Source organism: Amphiura filiformis, chromosome 3 (assembly GCF_039555335.1).
Source record: "Amphiura filiformis chromosome 3, Afil_fr2py, whole genome shotgun sequence".
NCBI lineage: Eukaryota > Metazoa > Echinodermata > Ophiuroidea > Amphilepidida > Amphiuridae > Amphiura > Amphiura filiformis.
This window is the reverse complement of record NC_092630.1, coordinates 45,401,285-45,419,448: the sequence shown is the minus strand read 5'-3', so window position 1 is coordinate 45,419,448 and position 18,164 is coordinate 45,401,285. Positions and strand designations below refer to the sequence as shown.

The 18,164-nt window shown below is 36.4% G+C and overlaps 1 protein-coding gene across 1 annotated transcript; it reads left to right on the top strand.

Annotated features, from left to right (window-relative positions):
- The first annotated feature begins 6,390 nt into the window (after window positions 1–6,390).
- LOC140147706 (uncharacterized) lies at window positions 6,391–8,794 on the top strand. Its single transcript, XM_072169472.1, has 2 exons — window positions 6,391–6,516; window positions 7,884–8,794. Exon 2 carries the CDS (start codon window positions 7,898–7,900, stop codon window positions 8,729–8,731), a length of 834 nt encoding a protein of 277 aa, XP_072025573.1. The 5' UTR covers window positions 6,391–6,516; window positions 7,884–7,897; the 3' UTR covers window positions 8,732–8,794.
- The last annotated feature ends 9,370 nt before the right edge of the window (window positions 8,795–18,164 follow it).

Here is an 18,164-nt window from a genome sequence, read left to right as displayed (position 1 = left end):
TGATGTACAGTGTTGATTTCGTATCAAAAAACAGTGATCGCCATCGTTGTTGATGTTTACGAACAACCGTACGCTTCCACCATCGTACACTGTAAATCCGTAAAACTGTAATACTTTTTAAACATGTTAGGCGTTTAGCCAAATTTTTATTTTCATCTACATGTACCTTTTCAGAAAAAGCTTTCATATTTTGAGACCTATTCTCCTACACATCACAAATCCAAAATAAAATCAACACCGTCACACTTTGAATTTGTATCTAAACGCGTCCTAAATACTAGCCTTGTTCAAGGCTTTCTAAGTTTCCACCCTCATGACCAGCACTTGAATCCTATCACTACTTTTGGGCTCGCCAAGTCCATGATAAGAGGGCCACAGACTGCGGCTGCTTATAATCATGCGTAAGTTGAATGATCGAACTCGGGTTGAGCCTGCGAGCCCATTGTTCAAGGCCTTCTAAGTTTCCTCCCTCATGACCAGCACTTGAATCCTATCACTACTTTTGGGCTCGCAGGCCTGGGGCTCGCCAAGTTCATGACATGAGGGCCACAGACTGCGGCTGCTTATAATCATGCGTAAGTTAAACGATCGAACTCGGGTTGAGCCTGCGAGCCCATAGGGCGTTCGTAAACTCAATCCGAGCTCGATTTTTCAACTTACGCACGGTTATTAGTAGCCGTAATCTGTGGCCCTCACTGACTTGGCGAGCCCGAAAATGGTCATGAGGGATGGGAGGAAATCTTAGAAGGCCTTGAACAAGGCTACCTTTAGCGAGCTTTAAAAGTGTTACAGCTATTGATCTACAGTAATTCTTTTCGGTTAAAAGTAGCGCCTTAAACATGTCAAAAATCTAGATTTGAAGTTCTTGAAACTTCTGTAGATGATCTCACAATCAAAATACGATTTGGTACACAGGAAACGGTAACAAAACTGTATGTAAACGTTTTCCTTAGGAGATAGCACCATATCCCATCAAACAAAAATGTTTGAAACATATTTTAATAACCTCAAAACGATGAGAATTAAAAAAAAAACCATTCTGTATAAAAAACAGCTTTTATAATGTTGTAAAAGTGTAATTGTAAATTAGTTTTACAAACATCTTCTTACAATGTTTTGTGACAACCATTGACAATGGTTTGAAAATGTTATGAAAACTTTTAAAAAATTTTATGACCGACATTTGAACAAAACCTTTTTGTGCCCTTTTGAAAATGTTGCGAAAAAGTTTTTTAGCATTTTATTTAATTTCTAAAATTGCTAATAAGTTACAATTTCAAATATGCAAGCAAAAACTGATGGCAAGCAATAAAAACGCTTTCGGACATAAAATTAAAGACACCAAACCCCTCTGAGTTTACTTGCTCATTTTGAATTAGTTTTTTGATGTTCAAATAAAATCGCCACGTACGGGTGGTTTTAGCAATTTAAAAGAAACGTGAAAAAGTGGTTTAGTGTCTTCATTGTTTTTAAACTAGCATAAACGTTCGTTTGGGACGTTAGATTTGATCTGGAATTGCAATGGTATCCGCTTATTTTACTTTTCTTTTAGTCATAAGCGTCGCATTATGGGGGACGGGTAAACATCAGATGTTCAGTTAATATATTCAGTTTCTTCATGTGTCTTTTACTTGATCCCAATGTGTTAAAAGAGTATTTCGTAATTCTAGCACCCTCTTTTTAGGGCATATCAGTTGATTCGGACATCATGGACATTAGGTGAATTTTTCAGTATAAACGCATAATTTGCATGTATTACGCAATTACGGTGTCCCATATTCCAATGTTGTATAATTCAGTCGACAGGCGGAAAATAAATATAAAGTCTTTGTCATATGACTGAATCTGCAAGATTGGTTGTGTACTATTAAACGAACATTGTTTAGTCCTAGGTTTCTGGTGGTATACAAATTTCACGTTTTTGTTATGAGAGCCAAATACAGGCTGTTACAAAATGATTGATACCCATCAGTTTTCAGTGATAATGGGCAAAATGCAACGTAGGAGCTACCATATTTACAGATGCATGTTATAAGAGGTAATAACACCATAAATCCTGGGCATTTCAGGAAGATCCAAGTTGCATATTGAAGAAGCGGGCTTATCATAAACACCAAAAACTGATGGGTATCAATCATTTTGATACAACCTGTATGTGCATTGAGCTATAGAATACTGTGAGGCTGTGGATCACGAAATGGCACTTTAATTCGTTCTTGTTCGCCATGCGTAGTTCTCAGTAAAGCCTACTTTACTTCTTCAGCCAGATGTTCAGTTAATATATTCAGTTTCTTCGTATATCATTTACTTGATCCCAATGTGTTAAAAGAGTATCGTGATTCTGTCATCCTCTTTTTTAGGGCATGGTTCAATAGATATCAAAGAAAAACGCTTTCAAAAATGTCAGTTGATTCGGCCACATAGAAGTGAATGTTTGAGTATAAACACTTAATTTACATGTATTACGGTGTCCATGTGTTGTAATTTCTGTCAGTCGACAGGCGGAAAATAAATATAAATTGAACGATGTCTTTGTCAGATGTCCGAATCTGCAAGAATGGTTATACTACACTACGCAAAAAAAAGTTTCTTTATGGTTAGGAAATTTAACCACTATTAAAATCTAGGGACTAATTTTGTACGTTTGCTAAAGAATCTTATGCGGGGGATTATCCTGCTCATTTTGACACCTCAATCACTACCCTACTACACTCCTAAGAAAAGATATGAATGTTTAAGTAACACGAGGTCGAAAAATAAAAATTTTCAGCATAAAAGAACACAAAAACAACAACAAGCATGCAGATAATATTTTGTGTTTACTTACTGAGCACATTTGTGATGCAATCAAGCAAAATCAGTCGGAACTCGGAAATATTGATTTTGAGATATAGCCAAACAAAGAAAATATTTTCTTTTGTTTCCTATTGTTTTGGAAACTCTTTAATTGCTCATATCTTTGGAACTGGTTGTTTAATTTTAATGGGGTATTCTGCAAAAGGCAGCTTTGTAAATGCTTTTTATTATTCTATAAGAAACTGAAAATTTTATATTTCCGAGTTCCGACTGATTTTGCTTGATCGCATCACATTTTAGGCATCATACTGCAGCTTCCAACTTCACTTGAGATTAATCTCTTTCTTTACCAGTCTTTACCAGTACTTTGTGTGTCCACCGTTGGCTTCCCTTGGCGTCTCATGCTCCTAATGAGGCGTCGAATGTTACCATGCTCAATCCCGTTCCATTCGTTGTATCTGCCTTTATCTTCTTGTTGACTCGTCGCTTGAGCTGATCCCAAAGATTCTCCAAAGAGTTAAGATCAGGGCTACTGGAGGGCGACTCAAGGGTCTCAAGCCGGTGTCTCAATTCCTTCTGCTTCCAAGAATGCAGCTGTCCTGGCTGTAATCATGACCTGTTTTGAATCGCTTTTCCAAACCCATCTCTCAAAACGTAAATGTCTTAGTACCCACTCACCTTTGTCTTTGATCATTAATCTGCACAATAAGCAAAGGATTATCCAACATGCATCAAGGAAAATGCTTTAAATTCAAATTGAAAAGGCGGGAATAATGAAACCATCTTGAATCAGTGAATCAGCTCTAAAACCATTGAACATGTTGAATAGGCTTCTTTGCAATTTTATTTGTCGACCTCTTGGTACTTAAACATTCATATCTTTGCTCAGGAGTGTCATAGGGTAGTGATTGAGGTGTCAAAATCCGCAGAACAATCCCCCGCATGCGATTATTTAGCAAACGTACAAAATTAGTTGCTAGATTTTAATAGTGGGTAAATTTCCTAACCATAAAGAAACTTTTTTTGCGTAGTTTATTACACGAATATTGCGTAGTCATGGGTTTCTGGTGGTATACAAATCTCACGTTTGTGTTATGAGAGTCAAATACAGGCTGTATCAAAATGATTGGTAATAATACCCATCAGTTGAGTGATTATGGACAAAACTGTAATAAAACTATAAATCCTGGGTATTTCAGGAAGTTTCAATGTTGCATATTGAAGAAGCGGGTTTGTCAATGAACACCAAAAACTGATGGATACCAATCATTTTGATACAAACTGTATGTGTATTTGAAGAGCTATAGAATACTGTGAGGCTGTGGATCACGAAATGGCCCTTTAAAGTCGTTCTTGTTAGCGATGCGTAGTTCTCAGTAAAACCTACTTTACTTCTCTTTCTTGTTATTATTGCAAAATGATTTCAATCTATCTTATAACAGAAATTTCTCTTGTAAAGAAGGCGATGAGCGAATTTAAAATTCGATTTCAGAATTCTCAAGGAGGAACGCACATTTTTTGTTACCAGTATTTGACACGTCGCATTTGAAGTATATATTTTCGATGATTGGTATTGTATGTCGTAATAAGTAAGGGAAATGTCGTAAAGTCGTTCTTGTTAGCGATGCGTAGTTCTCAGTAAAACCTACTTTACTTCTCTTTCTTGTTATTATTGCAAAATGATTTCAATCTATCTTATAACAGAAATTTCTCTTGTAAAGAAGGCGATGAGCGAATTTAAAATTCGATTTCAGAATTCTCAAGGAGGAACGCACATTTTTGTTACCAGTATTTGACACGTCGCATTTGAAGTATATATTTTCGATGATTGGTATTGTATGTCGTAATAAGTAAGGGAAATGTACCATGATCATGATGATGTTTGGTATCCAAATAATTGCATGAATAATCTTTTCAAATGTGTATTTTGATTTCCCCTTGGCCAATCTTAGTGAAAAATATGACGGTTCAAAATGGCAAAGAGACTTTTGGGACACCCTATACAAAAGGATATTGTACACCTTTGTTTGAGTAAAATAATTTTTCATTTTTTTTGACAGCCAGATTCTATATGAAGTAAAAAAATGACAAGTTTTGCTGGATTGTTGCTTTATGAAGTTGACTAGAAACGTTGTAAACAATTAATATATTTTGTGTTTCAATGTCAGTCAACTCTTCAGATAGCCAACTGTATAGGCTGATATGTGGCATTGCTTGTAGAATAGATTTGAATAGAAAACATAACTTCGATAGAATAATAATTATGATGTACAGTGATGATTACGTATCAATTTAAATAGTGAACTGTTTTTGGGACGTTAAATTTGATCTAGAATTATTGTAATGGTATCTTCTTCTTATTTTACTTTAGTCATAAGCGTCGCACAATGGGGGAGGGGTAAACCTTTTGCTATGATTATATATATTCAATATCTTCGTGTCCCCTAACTTGATCCCCTTTTTATGGTATGGTTCAATAGATATCAAAGAAAAAAGTGTAAGTTGATTCGGCCATTAAGTGAATTTTTGAGTTTATAACACATAATTTATATGTCCACGTGTTGTCAATTTTGTCAGTCGACAGGCGGAAAATAAATATAAATTGAACGATATCTGTGTCAGATGACCAAATCTGTAAGAATGGTTATGTTTATATTACACGGAGATTGTGTAGTCCTTGGTTTCTGGTGGTATACAAATACCACGTTTTTGTTTATATGAGAGCCAAATACAGGCTGTATCAAAATGATTGGCAATGGTACCCATCAGTTGAGTGATTATTGACAAGACTGCCACAACAAAATGCAACGTAGGGGCTACCATATTTATAGATGCTTATATAAAATGTAATAAAACTATCAATCCTGGGCATTTCAGGAAGATTCAAGGTTGCATATTGAAGAAGTGGGTTTGTCAATGAACACCAAAAACTGATGGGTACCAATCATTTTGATACAAACTGTATGTGCATTTGAAGAGCTATAGAATACTGTGAGGCTCTGTATCACGAAGTGGCCCTTTAAAGTCGTTCTTGCTAGCGATGCGTAGTTCTTAGTAAAACCTACTTTACTTCTCTTGCTTGCTTTTTATTGCAAAATGATTTCAATCTATCATAACAGAAATTTCTCTACTAAAGAAGGCGATGAGCGAAGTTTAAAATTCGATTTCATAATTCTCAAGGAAGAACGCACATTTTTTGTTACCAGTATTTGACACGTCGCATTTGAAGTGTATATTTTTGATGATTGGTCTTGTATGTTGTAATAAGTAAGGAAAATGTACCATGATGATGATGATGTTTGGTATCCAAATAATTGCATGAATATACTCTTTTCAAATATGTGTTTTGATTTCCCCTTGGCCAATTCTAGTGAAAAATATGACGGTTCAAAATGGCAAAGAGACATTTGGGACACCCTGTACACCTTTGTTTAAGTGAAATAGTTTTTTTAAAAATTATTTTGACAGCCAGATTCTATACTAAGCAGATACAACATTTGCAACATATTTGAATATAAAAGAGTGAAAACGTTCCCTCCCAGTGTTTGGCATTTTGCCATTTCGGACGTGTACTTATTTCAGTGAGCATTTGAAACAAGGTTCTGTATTTTTGTCTACACCACTGCCGGTAAACAAAATCTACACACGAAGTAGAAGCTGTGTGTCCATTGACGTTACTTACATACTAGTCATCGATTCAATTTTGGGGAAACTTTGAAGGTAAGCATTCTATTGATCATTTGATTACTTTTAGTGTTCGATTTCATGATTAACATACATTCAGCCACTGCCAGCTGGGTTTTCTTCTGTTTATTTGAGTCGACTTGACTTGCAAATGATAACATGACCTAGTTTAGGAAGCTTTTTGAAAATCCCAGTATACTTTATAATGTGAAGTAAAGACAAAGTCGCGCCTACGTTAGCAGACGATCTAATTATGTTGTCTTTAGTACAATGCACAGGCTGTCTCGCAATGATTCATGTTATTGTGATAGTACGTGATAGTACCGCAGTACGTACGTACCACAGAGGATTAACATTATATTAGTAACACGTTGAAGTTGAATGTATAGCCTACTTTTGCAATCGAAAATTTATTATACCATACCCAGCAAACACAAAACGTTTTCGACATCATTCGCGAAAGGTTATAAAAGGTTGTCAGAAAACGTTTAAATGTCGGTTTATATAAAGGGTACATTAATGGTATTATAACGTTTTCATAACATTAAATAACATTTGTTGGCAATTTACTGCACAGCAAACACAAAATTAATGTTTTACAGAAAACATTTAAATGTCGGGTTAAATAAAGGGTATAAAACATTTTGGAAAACTTGGTACAAATCATTCTAAACAGAATGTTATTTTGGGATTGAAAAAATATTTTGCAAAAAATGTTTGCCCAAATTATTTACAATAACGCTTGTAAAATGTTTTCACGACCTTTCTATAACCCGATATTTAAATGTTATTAAAACGTTTTGAAAAAACCATTTTAAGAACATTTCTGTGTTTGCTGGGTGCAAATATTTCAACATAATGTTATATAAGTGTTGACAAAATATTTGGCCACAAATATTTGCAAAAATAGTTTACAATGGCATTTCGAAAACATTCTAAAAATATTGTTGTAGTGTGTTTTCATACAAAACGTTTAAAAACGATTTCATGACCTTTATATAACCCGACATTTTAATGTTGTTAAAACGTTTTACCTAAACCAAAACCCAAAATATAATTTATCTAAAACTTTTAAAAACGTTTTTGTGTTTGCTGGGATAGTATGATGGGTCTTGTATTGTAATGATGCTCAAAATACCAAGGAGTCTTTCACACGGATGAATAGTATTTAACTAATCAAATCTAAGCTTCGTCTCATTCTCGGTATGCCAAAGAAACTCGTTAACCCATATCATTCCAATCAACAGCGACCAATCCATTTAACACATCCTATACATGTACAATGTTACTCATAACCTTACATTATGATTATGATCATTATACGAGAATTTCACTGCTAATTAGATACGTTGAGACATGCCATGTAATACTGCAGTGAACTTTGAATCTATTTTTGTTTCCAGAACTCTGTCAAGATATGTGGCTGTCAGTTACATTTCTGTTGGCTGCATCTTGCAGTTCTATAGTATGGACGCAGCCACAAGATGCTACTCAAACCACGAATAGCTGCCATCTTTGTTGCCAAGGCGCATCTGGATTACCAGGCATTCCAGGAGCAGCAGGAATACCGGGATCTTCTGGACACAACGGTCTTCCAGGAAGAGATGGAATGAAGGGTGAGAAAGGTGAACTTGGAGTCAGTGTGAAAGGTGATAAGGGGGACATTGGACTCGGACAAATCGGTCTTCCGGGAGGAGAAGGTCCAAAGGGAGAAAGAGGTACCGCCGGGCTTCAGGGAGTTCCAGGAAAGACTGGACCAAGAGGAATTATTGGAGATCCCGGAGCAAATGGACAACCAGGACTTGTCGGAAGAAAGGGAGATAAGGGTGAATCAGGACGTAGTAGGAAGTCCGCGTTCACCGCTATTAAAACTGGTAGCCAATCTGGAAATATTGGCGACGTGGTCACATTTCAGGAGACTCCAACAAATCTGAACAGTGATTTCAGCCTTGAGACCAATAAGTTCACCTGCCAGGTCGCTGGTACTTATGTGTTTATGTTTGCCATCGGTGTGCACTATAGTACAGATCCGGTAATTTGGTTGGCGAAGAATGGTAATCGCGTATTGAGTGGCCATGCTCGTACTGGAGGGAATAGTGATTATGACCACACTGCCAATTCTGCTATCTTAAATCTGGCAACCGGAGATCAGGTTTGGCTTCAGTTTGCATGGGCAAATGGACGCACAATTCACAGCAACAGCCATAAAATGACAAGTTTTTCTGGATTTTTGCTTTATGAACTTGACTAGAAACGTTGTAAACGATTAATACATTTTGTGTTTCCATGTCAGTCAACTCTTCAGATAGCCAACTGTATAACCACCTGATATGTAACATTGCTTGTAGAATAGATTTGAATAGAAAACATAACTTCAATTTAATAATGATGATGTACAGTGATGATTACGTATCAACTTAAACAGTTATCGCGATCGTTATTAATATTTACAATGCAATTGTGCGCTCCACCCTCGTACACTGTAAATCCGTAACTGTAACACTTTTTAAACACGTTAGGCGTTTAATCAAATTCTTATTATCATCTACATGACTTTTGTATATACCTTTTCAGAAAAAGGTATAATATTTTGAGACCTATTCTCCTGCACATCACAAATCCAAAATGAAATCAACGCCGTCACACTTTGAATTGTTAAAGAAATGGAGCTCAGATAAACTGGCATATATTTTCTTAGGTATGTTTCCTCTGAATCCTCGTAAAATATTATTACCTAGCCGGGGCTCTCCCGGCTAGGGTTTGTTTTCCTACTCGGTCAACAAATTCTGGCAACAAAATACACATTTTTTGCTCCAGCTCAGACATGCTTCGACCGATTTTTACCTAACTTGGTCACAACCATCATTGACCACGACCATACATGTCACGTGACTTTGAATGGGTTAAAGGTTACAGAGGGGTCAAATAGGCCATAAATGTGATTTGAGCTAAAAGTGCTTTTCCTCCTACATGCAACATCCTACAATGACGTCACTTGCACATAAGCATCTGCTATATCCACTGTTTATAGGGTGCACACAGAATTGGGGTCAAAGGTCATTAAGGGGCGTTACCGGTATAAAACCAAATACCTGTAAAATGCTTCTTGTGCCACAAATTACATAGTACAATATATTACTTCCACATATAGCATCGGCTATACCCAGTGTCTAAAGGTTGCACACAGAATTGGGGTTAAAGTTCATTAAGGGGTCATTTCCGGTACAAGTCTAAAAAGCTTCAAAATTTATATCTGCTACATGCAGCATAGTACGTTGATGCCATTTGCACTGATGCATGGCCCATTGACCAGTGTTTGGGGAGAAATGTTAATTTTTTTAATAGCCACTCGTTAAAGTGCATAATTGAAGTAATTAAGCCATTTTTGCTAACATTTAGACACCTCAGGACACCTTGTAGATATGAAGCACCGCTGGCTATTGCTGGAGATCATCCCTGACACCTGTATACTTGGGTAATCACAGCCACAAAGTGCAATTTAAGGTGTGTTCAGACATGGGGTATAGTATTCAACTCGAGCAAATGGGCAGGCCTATTTACCTTGAGTAGAGTGCCCAGTTGGGGTAAACTTGTGATGAATGTTGAGTTTGTGCATGTCTGGACATATTTAGCTTCCCTTTGCAATTCCAAAGCGGACTGGGGCAAAATTTGAGGATTTCTACATGTAGTAGTGTGGACATAGGAATTCTCAAGGATTCTATCCTGTCTGAACATGATTGGATTGGGTGTCGGCGAGTGGGTAATAATTCATTTCTGGAAACACGGGTAGTACATTTTTTGGCCACATGGATATATTTATATGTTCCTTTGGCCAAAAAGATATAATGATCTGTTTCCCATTATAATATGAATACGGAAAAATAAAGTCCTTAACTGGTGGTGGTGGTGATGGTGGTGGTGTGGTGGTGGTGGTGGTGGAGGGGGGTGGTGATGATCCCGCTGGGTAGTATGAAGCCATGAAGGTCATCTGAGGTAAAAGGTCAGGTCAAATTCAAGGTTGCTCCAATGGGGCTGTAACTCGGGGGAAATGAAACATGACACTTCACATGCCCCCTCCTGTAAGAATGGAACATTGTTTCCATAAGGCATGTATGTGACATAGTATAGATCTCAATTCTTTAAAAGATTAAACATGCATAATAACATTATATCAATGTCAATATATTATTGATGAACATATCAATATAGGCTACTAGTAAGTGCAAATGCGGTGGTAGTATGAACGGACCTTCAGAGTTGTCTTGTTTTTGTTCAACTCATCATTTTCCACTGGTACAAAGTTCTGGAAAAGATGAAAGTTCTTCTACCCTGGAACTTAGGGTGCTGGAAGCAATGTTCAGCATCTTCTTCCTAAAATTTACAAATCAGCTTCAGCTGTAGTTCTCACTGAAATCTTTAAGGAAGTTGGATATGGTCCCTGGTGAAGTGTAGTGATAGTCAGCTCTTATTTCAAACACAATTATTATATATTGGAAAAGTTATAATTCATCTGTGTTGCCCTAACAACGAAGAAATGTTCATAGTAACCTTTGCCCTTGGTGTACAAAGTGATTGTAACAGTTATTGTATGGCAGGATTTTCGACTTGAGTGTAAGATATATTATGGAATATCACTGGAATGTTGTGCTCTGGTTCTGCTTGCTGAGATTCCGAGGACATGAAGTAATTAAGCAGTCATATTTTAAAAGCAGCATACACATAATTGTTCAGGTAATGGTATTAAAGTCAGCAGTTCTTACTCTCTAAATGTAAAAAAGAGTGCATTTCCACTCTTTCAAGGAGTTAAATGAAGGACAACCCATTTCGAGCATGTGAGTGGAAAACACTCTAAAATTAAATAAAGTACATTTTCTTTAGGCAATATTCACAATTTTGAGAGCATATTATAGACTACTTTTTCAATCCTTTTAGAGTGAATTTTTCCACTCAAGGGGTTGTCCTCCATTTCACTCATTTTCCACTCTTTCCACTCGGTGTACATTTAGAGAGTAACTGGAGCTTAAAGTAAAGGTATCTCGTTCAAATCAGATACATAATTACAATCGCAAATTTCCAATTTGCGAGTGTTCTGTTTTTGGTCAGTTCTTCTTTCTTTCTTTCTTTCTTTCTTCTGTCAAACTTTTAACGAGCCATTGTAGCCATATGCTTTAGGCCAATGTAACCATATTTGGTCACAAGGACCATTGGGTAGGGGCACAAATGTTACATGACCAACTCGAGGTCAAAGGTCATCCAAAGGTCATTATGGCCAAAATGTGATTTTCACTAAAAATGCTTCTTCTTCCACAAATTACATAATACAATGACGTCACTTGCATACCTGCATCGCCTTTAGCCAGTGTCTAAAAGTTGTACAAAGAATTGGGGTCAAAGGTCATTAAGGGGGTAAAATCTTACAATTGCATTATCTCGACATCCATAAGGGGTATGGGGCTCAAACTCGGTAACAACAAATCTCATGATCAGGGGAACATTTTACAGGGGTCAGGTCAAAGGTCATGCAGAGGTCATATTTTAGAAATTCATTTTCTGTACATCTGTAAGGGGTACGGGACTCACACTCTGTGGCAACAAACTTGATGACCAGGGGAATATATTGGAACACTTTGCAGGGGTCAGGTTAAAGGTTATCTGGGGTCAAATCTTATAATTTCTTTTTCTGGACATCTGTAAGGGGTATGGGGCTTAAACTCAGTGATAACAGATCTCATGACCATGGGAACATTTTGCAGGGGTCAGGTCAAAGGTAGAGGATGATTTAAGCACTTCCCAACATTCCACTATGTTACTTGCGGTTAGCATAGCTGTGTGAGCGAACATGACACCACTACTCACCCACTGCATATAGACGTACTGCACGTGCATGGTTTAAAGCTGTTTAATTTGAATTTGTACAGTTATATTTACATAAAAAACGCTGTGAAGATGCTAGTCGATTTCACATTTTATGTTATCTACAGAAGGTGTGAATTATCCTGACACATCACCTTTGTTCTGAAATCGACCAAGTAATAATGACACATGCACAATTCTAAAACAACATGTTTTGCACCGAGTTCAATGGGATTTGAAAAGTTAAGTGGCAGTTGAAACTCTAGTGATAACACTTTTGCAGTGCATGAAGGGGCTTCCTTAAATCATCCTCTGGGTCAAAGGTCATGCAGAGGTCAAATTTTAGAAATGCATTTTTTGGACATCTGTAATGGGTACGAGGCTCAATTTTGATGACAACAAACCTCGTGACCTTGGAAACATTAAGGTCAAAGGTCAGATCAAAAGGTCATTAAAGAGTTACATGCCTGGCGATTGTCTGCGCTCTGTGAGCGCAAATTATCTCTAGTTGTCTCTGTTTTTATGCATGTCATCTCATGCCTTTATATACGTAAAGCGACATGGTTTCAGAATTACTTTCTTCACCCATAAGCTATTCTGTCTTACAATGAAATAAGCATATACGTTTCAATCAAATACTCAATTTTGAGTATAACTTGAATTTCACATATTTCACATGTATATTCTTTAATTTTCCAGTTTATTTGTGTAGGCAATATTGGTAGCCTAAATGTTGCTTATAGTTTCATTCATAGTTGATTTCTTGTTTGCAATTATACACTTGTTTCCTTGTTTCTTTGAAACATAATCTTGAGTTTCAATAAACCAAATTCTAAATCAAAACCATATTACAGTTTCTTTAGTTTTGTTAAAATAATCGAAGTCAGTCTGTAATGTTATTTTGTTTTTATTACTTTTCATTTGAACACTATGTCCAATTATATACTGGAAGTAGTTAGATTTTTCATGAGATCAAATTAACATCAAATTTTGCAAACTTCTAGTGTAGTGGTCATTAATAGTGCTAATGTATTTTTTAATAGTGTCAACGCATTCTTTGTTTTGAGATAGCGCATGTATCTCTCTATGTCTTCTTCTTTTCAAATACTGGCCAACATCCCTGGTGGAATCAAAAGGTCATCAGAGGTCAAAGGTCAGAACAAATTTAAAGTTGCTCCAACCAGATTGTAACTTGCAGACAATGATCCCTGACACTTAGGGAGTATTAAACCATAAAGGTCATCCGAGGTCGAAGGTCAGGTCAAATTTAAAGTTGCTCGGACTGGGCTGTAACTTGTGGAAAATGATCCCTGACATATGGGGAGTATGAAACTGCAAAGGTCATCTGATGTCAAAGGTCAGGTCAAATTCAAAGTTTCTCCGATTGGGCTGTAACTCAGTGAAAATGATCCTTGACACTTGGGAAATATGAAACCGCAAAGGTCATTCAAGGTCAAAGGTCAGGTCAAATTGTAAGTTACTTCAACTGTGCTGTAATTTGGGGGAAACAATCCTGGCACTTCGGGAGTATGAAACCGCAAAGGTCATTGGAGTTCAAATTTAAAATTGTTCCGATTGGACTAACTGGTGGAAAATGATCCCTGACCCTTGGTGAGTATGGAACCGCAAATGTCATCAGAGGTCAAAGGTCAGAACAAATTTAAAGTTGCTCCAACCAGGCTGTAACTCCCAGACAAGGTTCCCTGACACTTGGGGAGTATAAAACTGTAAAGATCATCCAAGGTCAAAGGTCAGGAGAAATTTAAAGTTGCTCCAACTGGGCCGTAACTTGCAGACAATGATCCCTGACGCTTGGGGAGTATGAGACCATAATGGTCATCCAAAGTCACACGGTTGTTTGATGTATATATAGAATTGGCTTCATTATTAACTAAACGCAAACTATAGATGGCGCTATTTATCCTAAATCATATTTCTTTATATTTTGCAAGGGTTAGGAGATTAATACTGCCAAAAGAGGGGAAATTAAAGTTGGGAATGGCTCAAAAGCATCTGTATGATATCACTTTTAGCTGTTTATGCCTTAAATTTGACGTTTTGTTTAAAAACTAATAAATGATCCCATCAAACAACCGTGGTCAAAGGTCAGGTCAAATAATTAAAGTTACTCCGACCGGGTTGTACCTTGCGGAAGTAATCCCTGACATTGGGACGTATAGCTCCAAAATACCAACACGCCCCGGCTAGGTTTGTGGTCTATGACCACCATTTGCCACTAGTTAAAATATCTCATATTGATTGATGTCCTGCTAGGACACAGCAGATAGGCCGACCTCTCTATTTATACAGGGTGTCCAAAAAAAGAGGCCCTCATTGCGCCCTCTTTGTCTCCTATTTCAGAAAAGTTGATCAAGTATATTTTGGTATGTAAAGAAGGCTTTACCCGTTAGCTTTAAGGGGGTACTACACCCCTCGATAAATTTGTGTCTATTTTTGCATTTTTCTCAAAAACTAATAACACACTGGTAACAAAATTTATGTATATTATAGGGGCAAGGAATCCAATTACTACACTGGAATTTCAGTGACCCAAGACAAGCGGTTTGTTACTTATGATAAGAAATAAGGTACAGATAAGATGTACCTCATTTCCTATCATATATACTGAACCGCTTGTCTTGAGTCACTGAAATTTCAGTGTAGTAATTGTATTCCTTGCCCCTATAATATACATAACTTTTGTTACCAGTGTGTTATTATTTTTTGAGAAAAATGTAAAAATAGTCACAAATTTACCACAGGGGTGTAGTACCCCCTTAATAAACCGAAACAATTATTTCAATCGGCTCATAACTTTTGAAGAAATACCCTTTTAAAGAAATGTATCCGTTTTTCACGCTGTCCACGGAGGAGGTTTCGCTACTTCAAAGATTGAAAAGTGCATATACAATGAATGAATATAAAACATTCCTCGATGATAACTTTATAAAATAACAACTTTATTTAGAGAATGGGCTTTACGGGTGGGCTTATGGGTTATGGATTTTGTTAAGTGTCATTAATTTGGGCGAAATTGATATGGGATGGGACTTCTTTTGCTATACTTGCAATTACTTATGTTTTTCTCGGTTATTTTATGCCATTTTGTTTTATTATGTTTCTTACTTTCTTACTTTATTGTTTCTTGCTTTCTTTTTATTGACAACATAAGTCATTTCTCTTTTTGGAATAAAAGGTAGTCCTGAAAAGGGCTGTTTAGTTTGTCTTTGGTTCTTTGAAGTGAGTTTACTGTGCTGCTCTGCCCTCTACCTGGTTGCCTCCTTGACGAATACAGGTTTCAGCCCTAGTCCTCATTGCATCAATTACGTTGCGTACCAACCTTGTGCGCCGGATACTTGCGAATATAGCAGTAATACGTTTGCAAAGATCTTGGAATTTGCCACAAATGAAGAAATCAAGTGGTGTGAGGTCTGGTGATCTTGCAGGCCACTCAACAGCATGACCCATCCCAACCACTCTGTTTGCTATCCGTGGACAGAGTGAAAAACGGATACTTTTCTTTAAAAGGGCATATCGAAAGTTGTGAGCCGATTGAAATAATTGTTTTGGTTTATTAAAGCTAACAATTAAAGGTGTCTTTACATATCAAAATATATTTGATAAACTTTTCACAAATAGGCGAAAAAGAGGGCGCAATGAGGGGCCTCTTTTTTGGGGGGACACCCTGTACTTTGAATTTTTATCTAAACGCATCCGAAACACCTATAACGTATTTAAAAAGTGTTACAGCTAGGGATTTACAGTATATAATTATATTCTTTTCTGTTAACAGTAGTGTCTTAAACATTAAAAAAATATTAAAATCTGGATTTGAAGTTTTTCAAATTTCTGTAGATGATCCCACAATCAAATACGATTTGGTACACAGGTAACGGTAACAAAACTGTATACACATCTACTGTTTTCCTTAAGAGATAGCACTAACATATTTTAATAACCTTAAAATGTGGGATGATTAAACGATGAGAAATTTATTTTATAAAACATTCCGTATAAAAAGCAGCTTTTATCTTTTTATGTTGTCAAAGTGTAATTGTAAATTAGTTTTGCAAACTTCTAAAACACTTGATTTTTTTATCAACACTAAAATAACACTTTCTTACAATGATTTGTGACAACCATTGAAAATCATTGAAAATGATTTGAAAATGTTATGAAAAAATTTTAAAACTTTTATGACCGACATTTAAACAAAACCTTTTGGGGCCTTTTGAAAATGTTGCGAAAACGTTTTCGGTTTCATGTGATATGAGTATTTTAATAAGGTTCTCAATTGCGAATAAGTTACAATTTCAAATTCAAATGTGCTATCAAAAACTGATGGCAAGCAACAACAACAAAATAAAATAAAGACACCAAACCATGATTTTACTTGCTAATTTTAACTTTAACTTCTTGGTGTTCAAATACTAATCGCCACATTTACGGGTGGTTTCGAATATCTCCATTTAGCAATTTAAAAGAAAAGTGAAACAGGGGATTAGCATTTTCGTTGTTTTTAAACTTCCGCATAAAAGTTCGTTTTTGGCGTTAAATTTGATTTAGAATTTCAATGGTATCTGCTTATTTCACTTTTCGTTTAGTCATAAGCGTCGCACTAAGTCAGACATAATTGAATACAAGAGAGTGAAAAACCTCTGGTTCTTGTACTGATTCTTTACAGTTCAACACTCCAAGTGGGCAAAAATGAACCGGGTAGGGGTGTGTGTGCTTAGTTGACTTTATTACTTGAATAGTGGTTATACATACCACAGACGTAAAATGTTTACATTCATGGCATTTTACCCGAGATTGGAGCACTTTTGTGCATATATAGGTTACATACCACTAATAGGCCTGGGCGATACATGGAAATACGACGAGTAACTATTTGTTTGCATGGCATCTGAAAAGACTGCATTAAAATCGCTGAAATTGATGAAGTTATATAGCCAAAAAAGTACCTTTTAGAGTTTGATGCATCAAAATGGTATATTTTCTCTCATTATATGACATTTTTGTTGTAGTACCAAAATACATACGCACGGCTTCAGTTTTTAGTAAATATTCGCCCTACCATATTGTAACTTTCAGCTTCGAGGGCCCACTGCCAATTTATGGTGTTTACGGTTCAGTGCGTTAAAACAAGAAAAGTCTCAGCTCAACCTATGTTGAGTTTTTGATCATTTGGCATCTAAATCATATAGTTTCACCTGATATTAGTGGCATTTAACTGTGAAAGTTTTGAATATGAGAAAATTCCACCCGAAATTAGCCATTTTCCCATTGAAACCCGTGTAATACATAATTAGTGGTATTTAACCTAGTTGCTGTAGCTGGGCTTTGAAGGCAATTGGTCATAGTTACGGTAGCTTCTAGCACTAAATTTGCAAATCCTCATAAGAACTCTCATACAACACCAAGAAATGCACGTGAACTTACGCTTTGATTTTATTCAGAAAGCAAGTCAGTATAAGCTATCTTCTGACGAGGAGGTCATTGAGCATAGGTGTCGTTCTTCTATTGTAATTGCAAGTCCAAGAAAACAATCAATTGCTTTCCATTGAAAAATGTTTCAAAGTGTACACAACCATTTTCTAAAGATTAAAATGTCATATTAGATTTCTTGAGATGGTGCATCATCAATATGACCTGGGCCTGGGGTGAAGGTGTTATTTGAATATATAATTGTTAGATTGGACATTCTATGAAGTACATGTAAATGATTTCAATCTATCATAACAGAAATTTCTCTAGCAAAGAAGGCGATCCTAGTGAAAAATGACGGTTCAAAATGGCAAAGAGACTTTTGGGACACCCTGTACACCTTC

Coding starts and splice junctions, on each gene's coding strand:
- LOC140147706 (XM_072169472.1), top strand. CDS start 7,898: ATGTGGCTGTCAGTTACATTTCTGTTGGCTGCATCTTGCAGTTCTATA.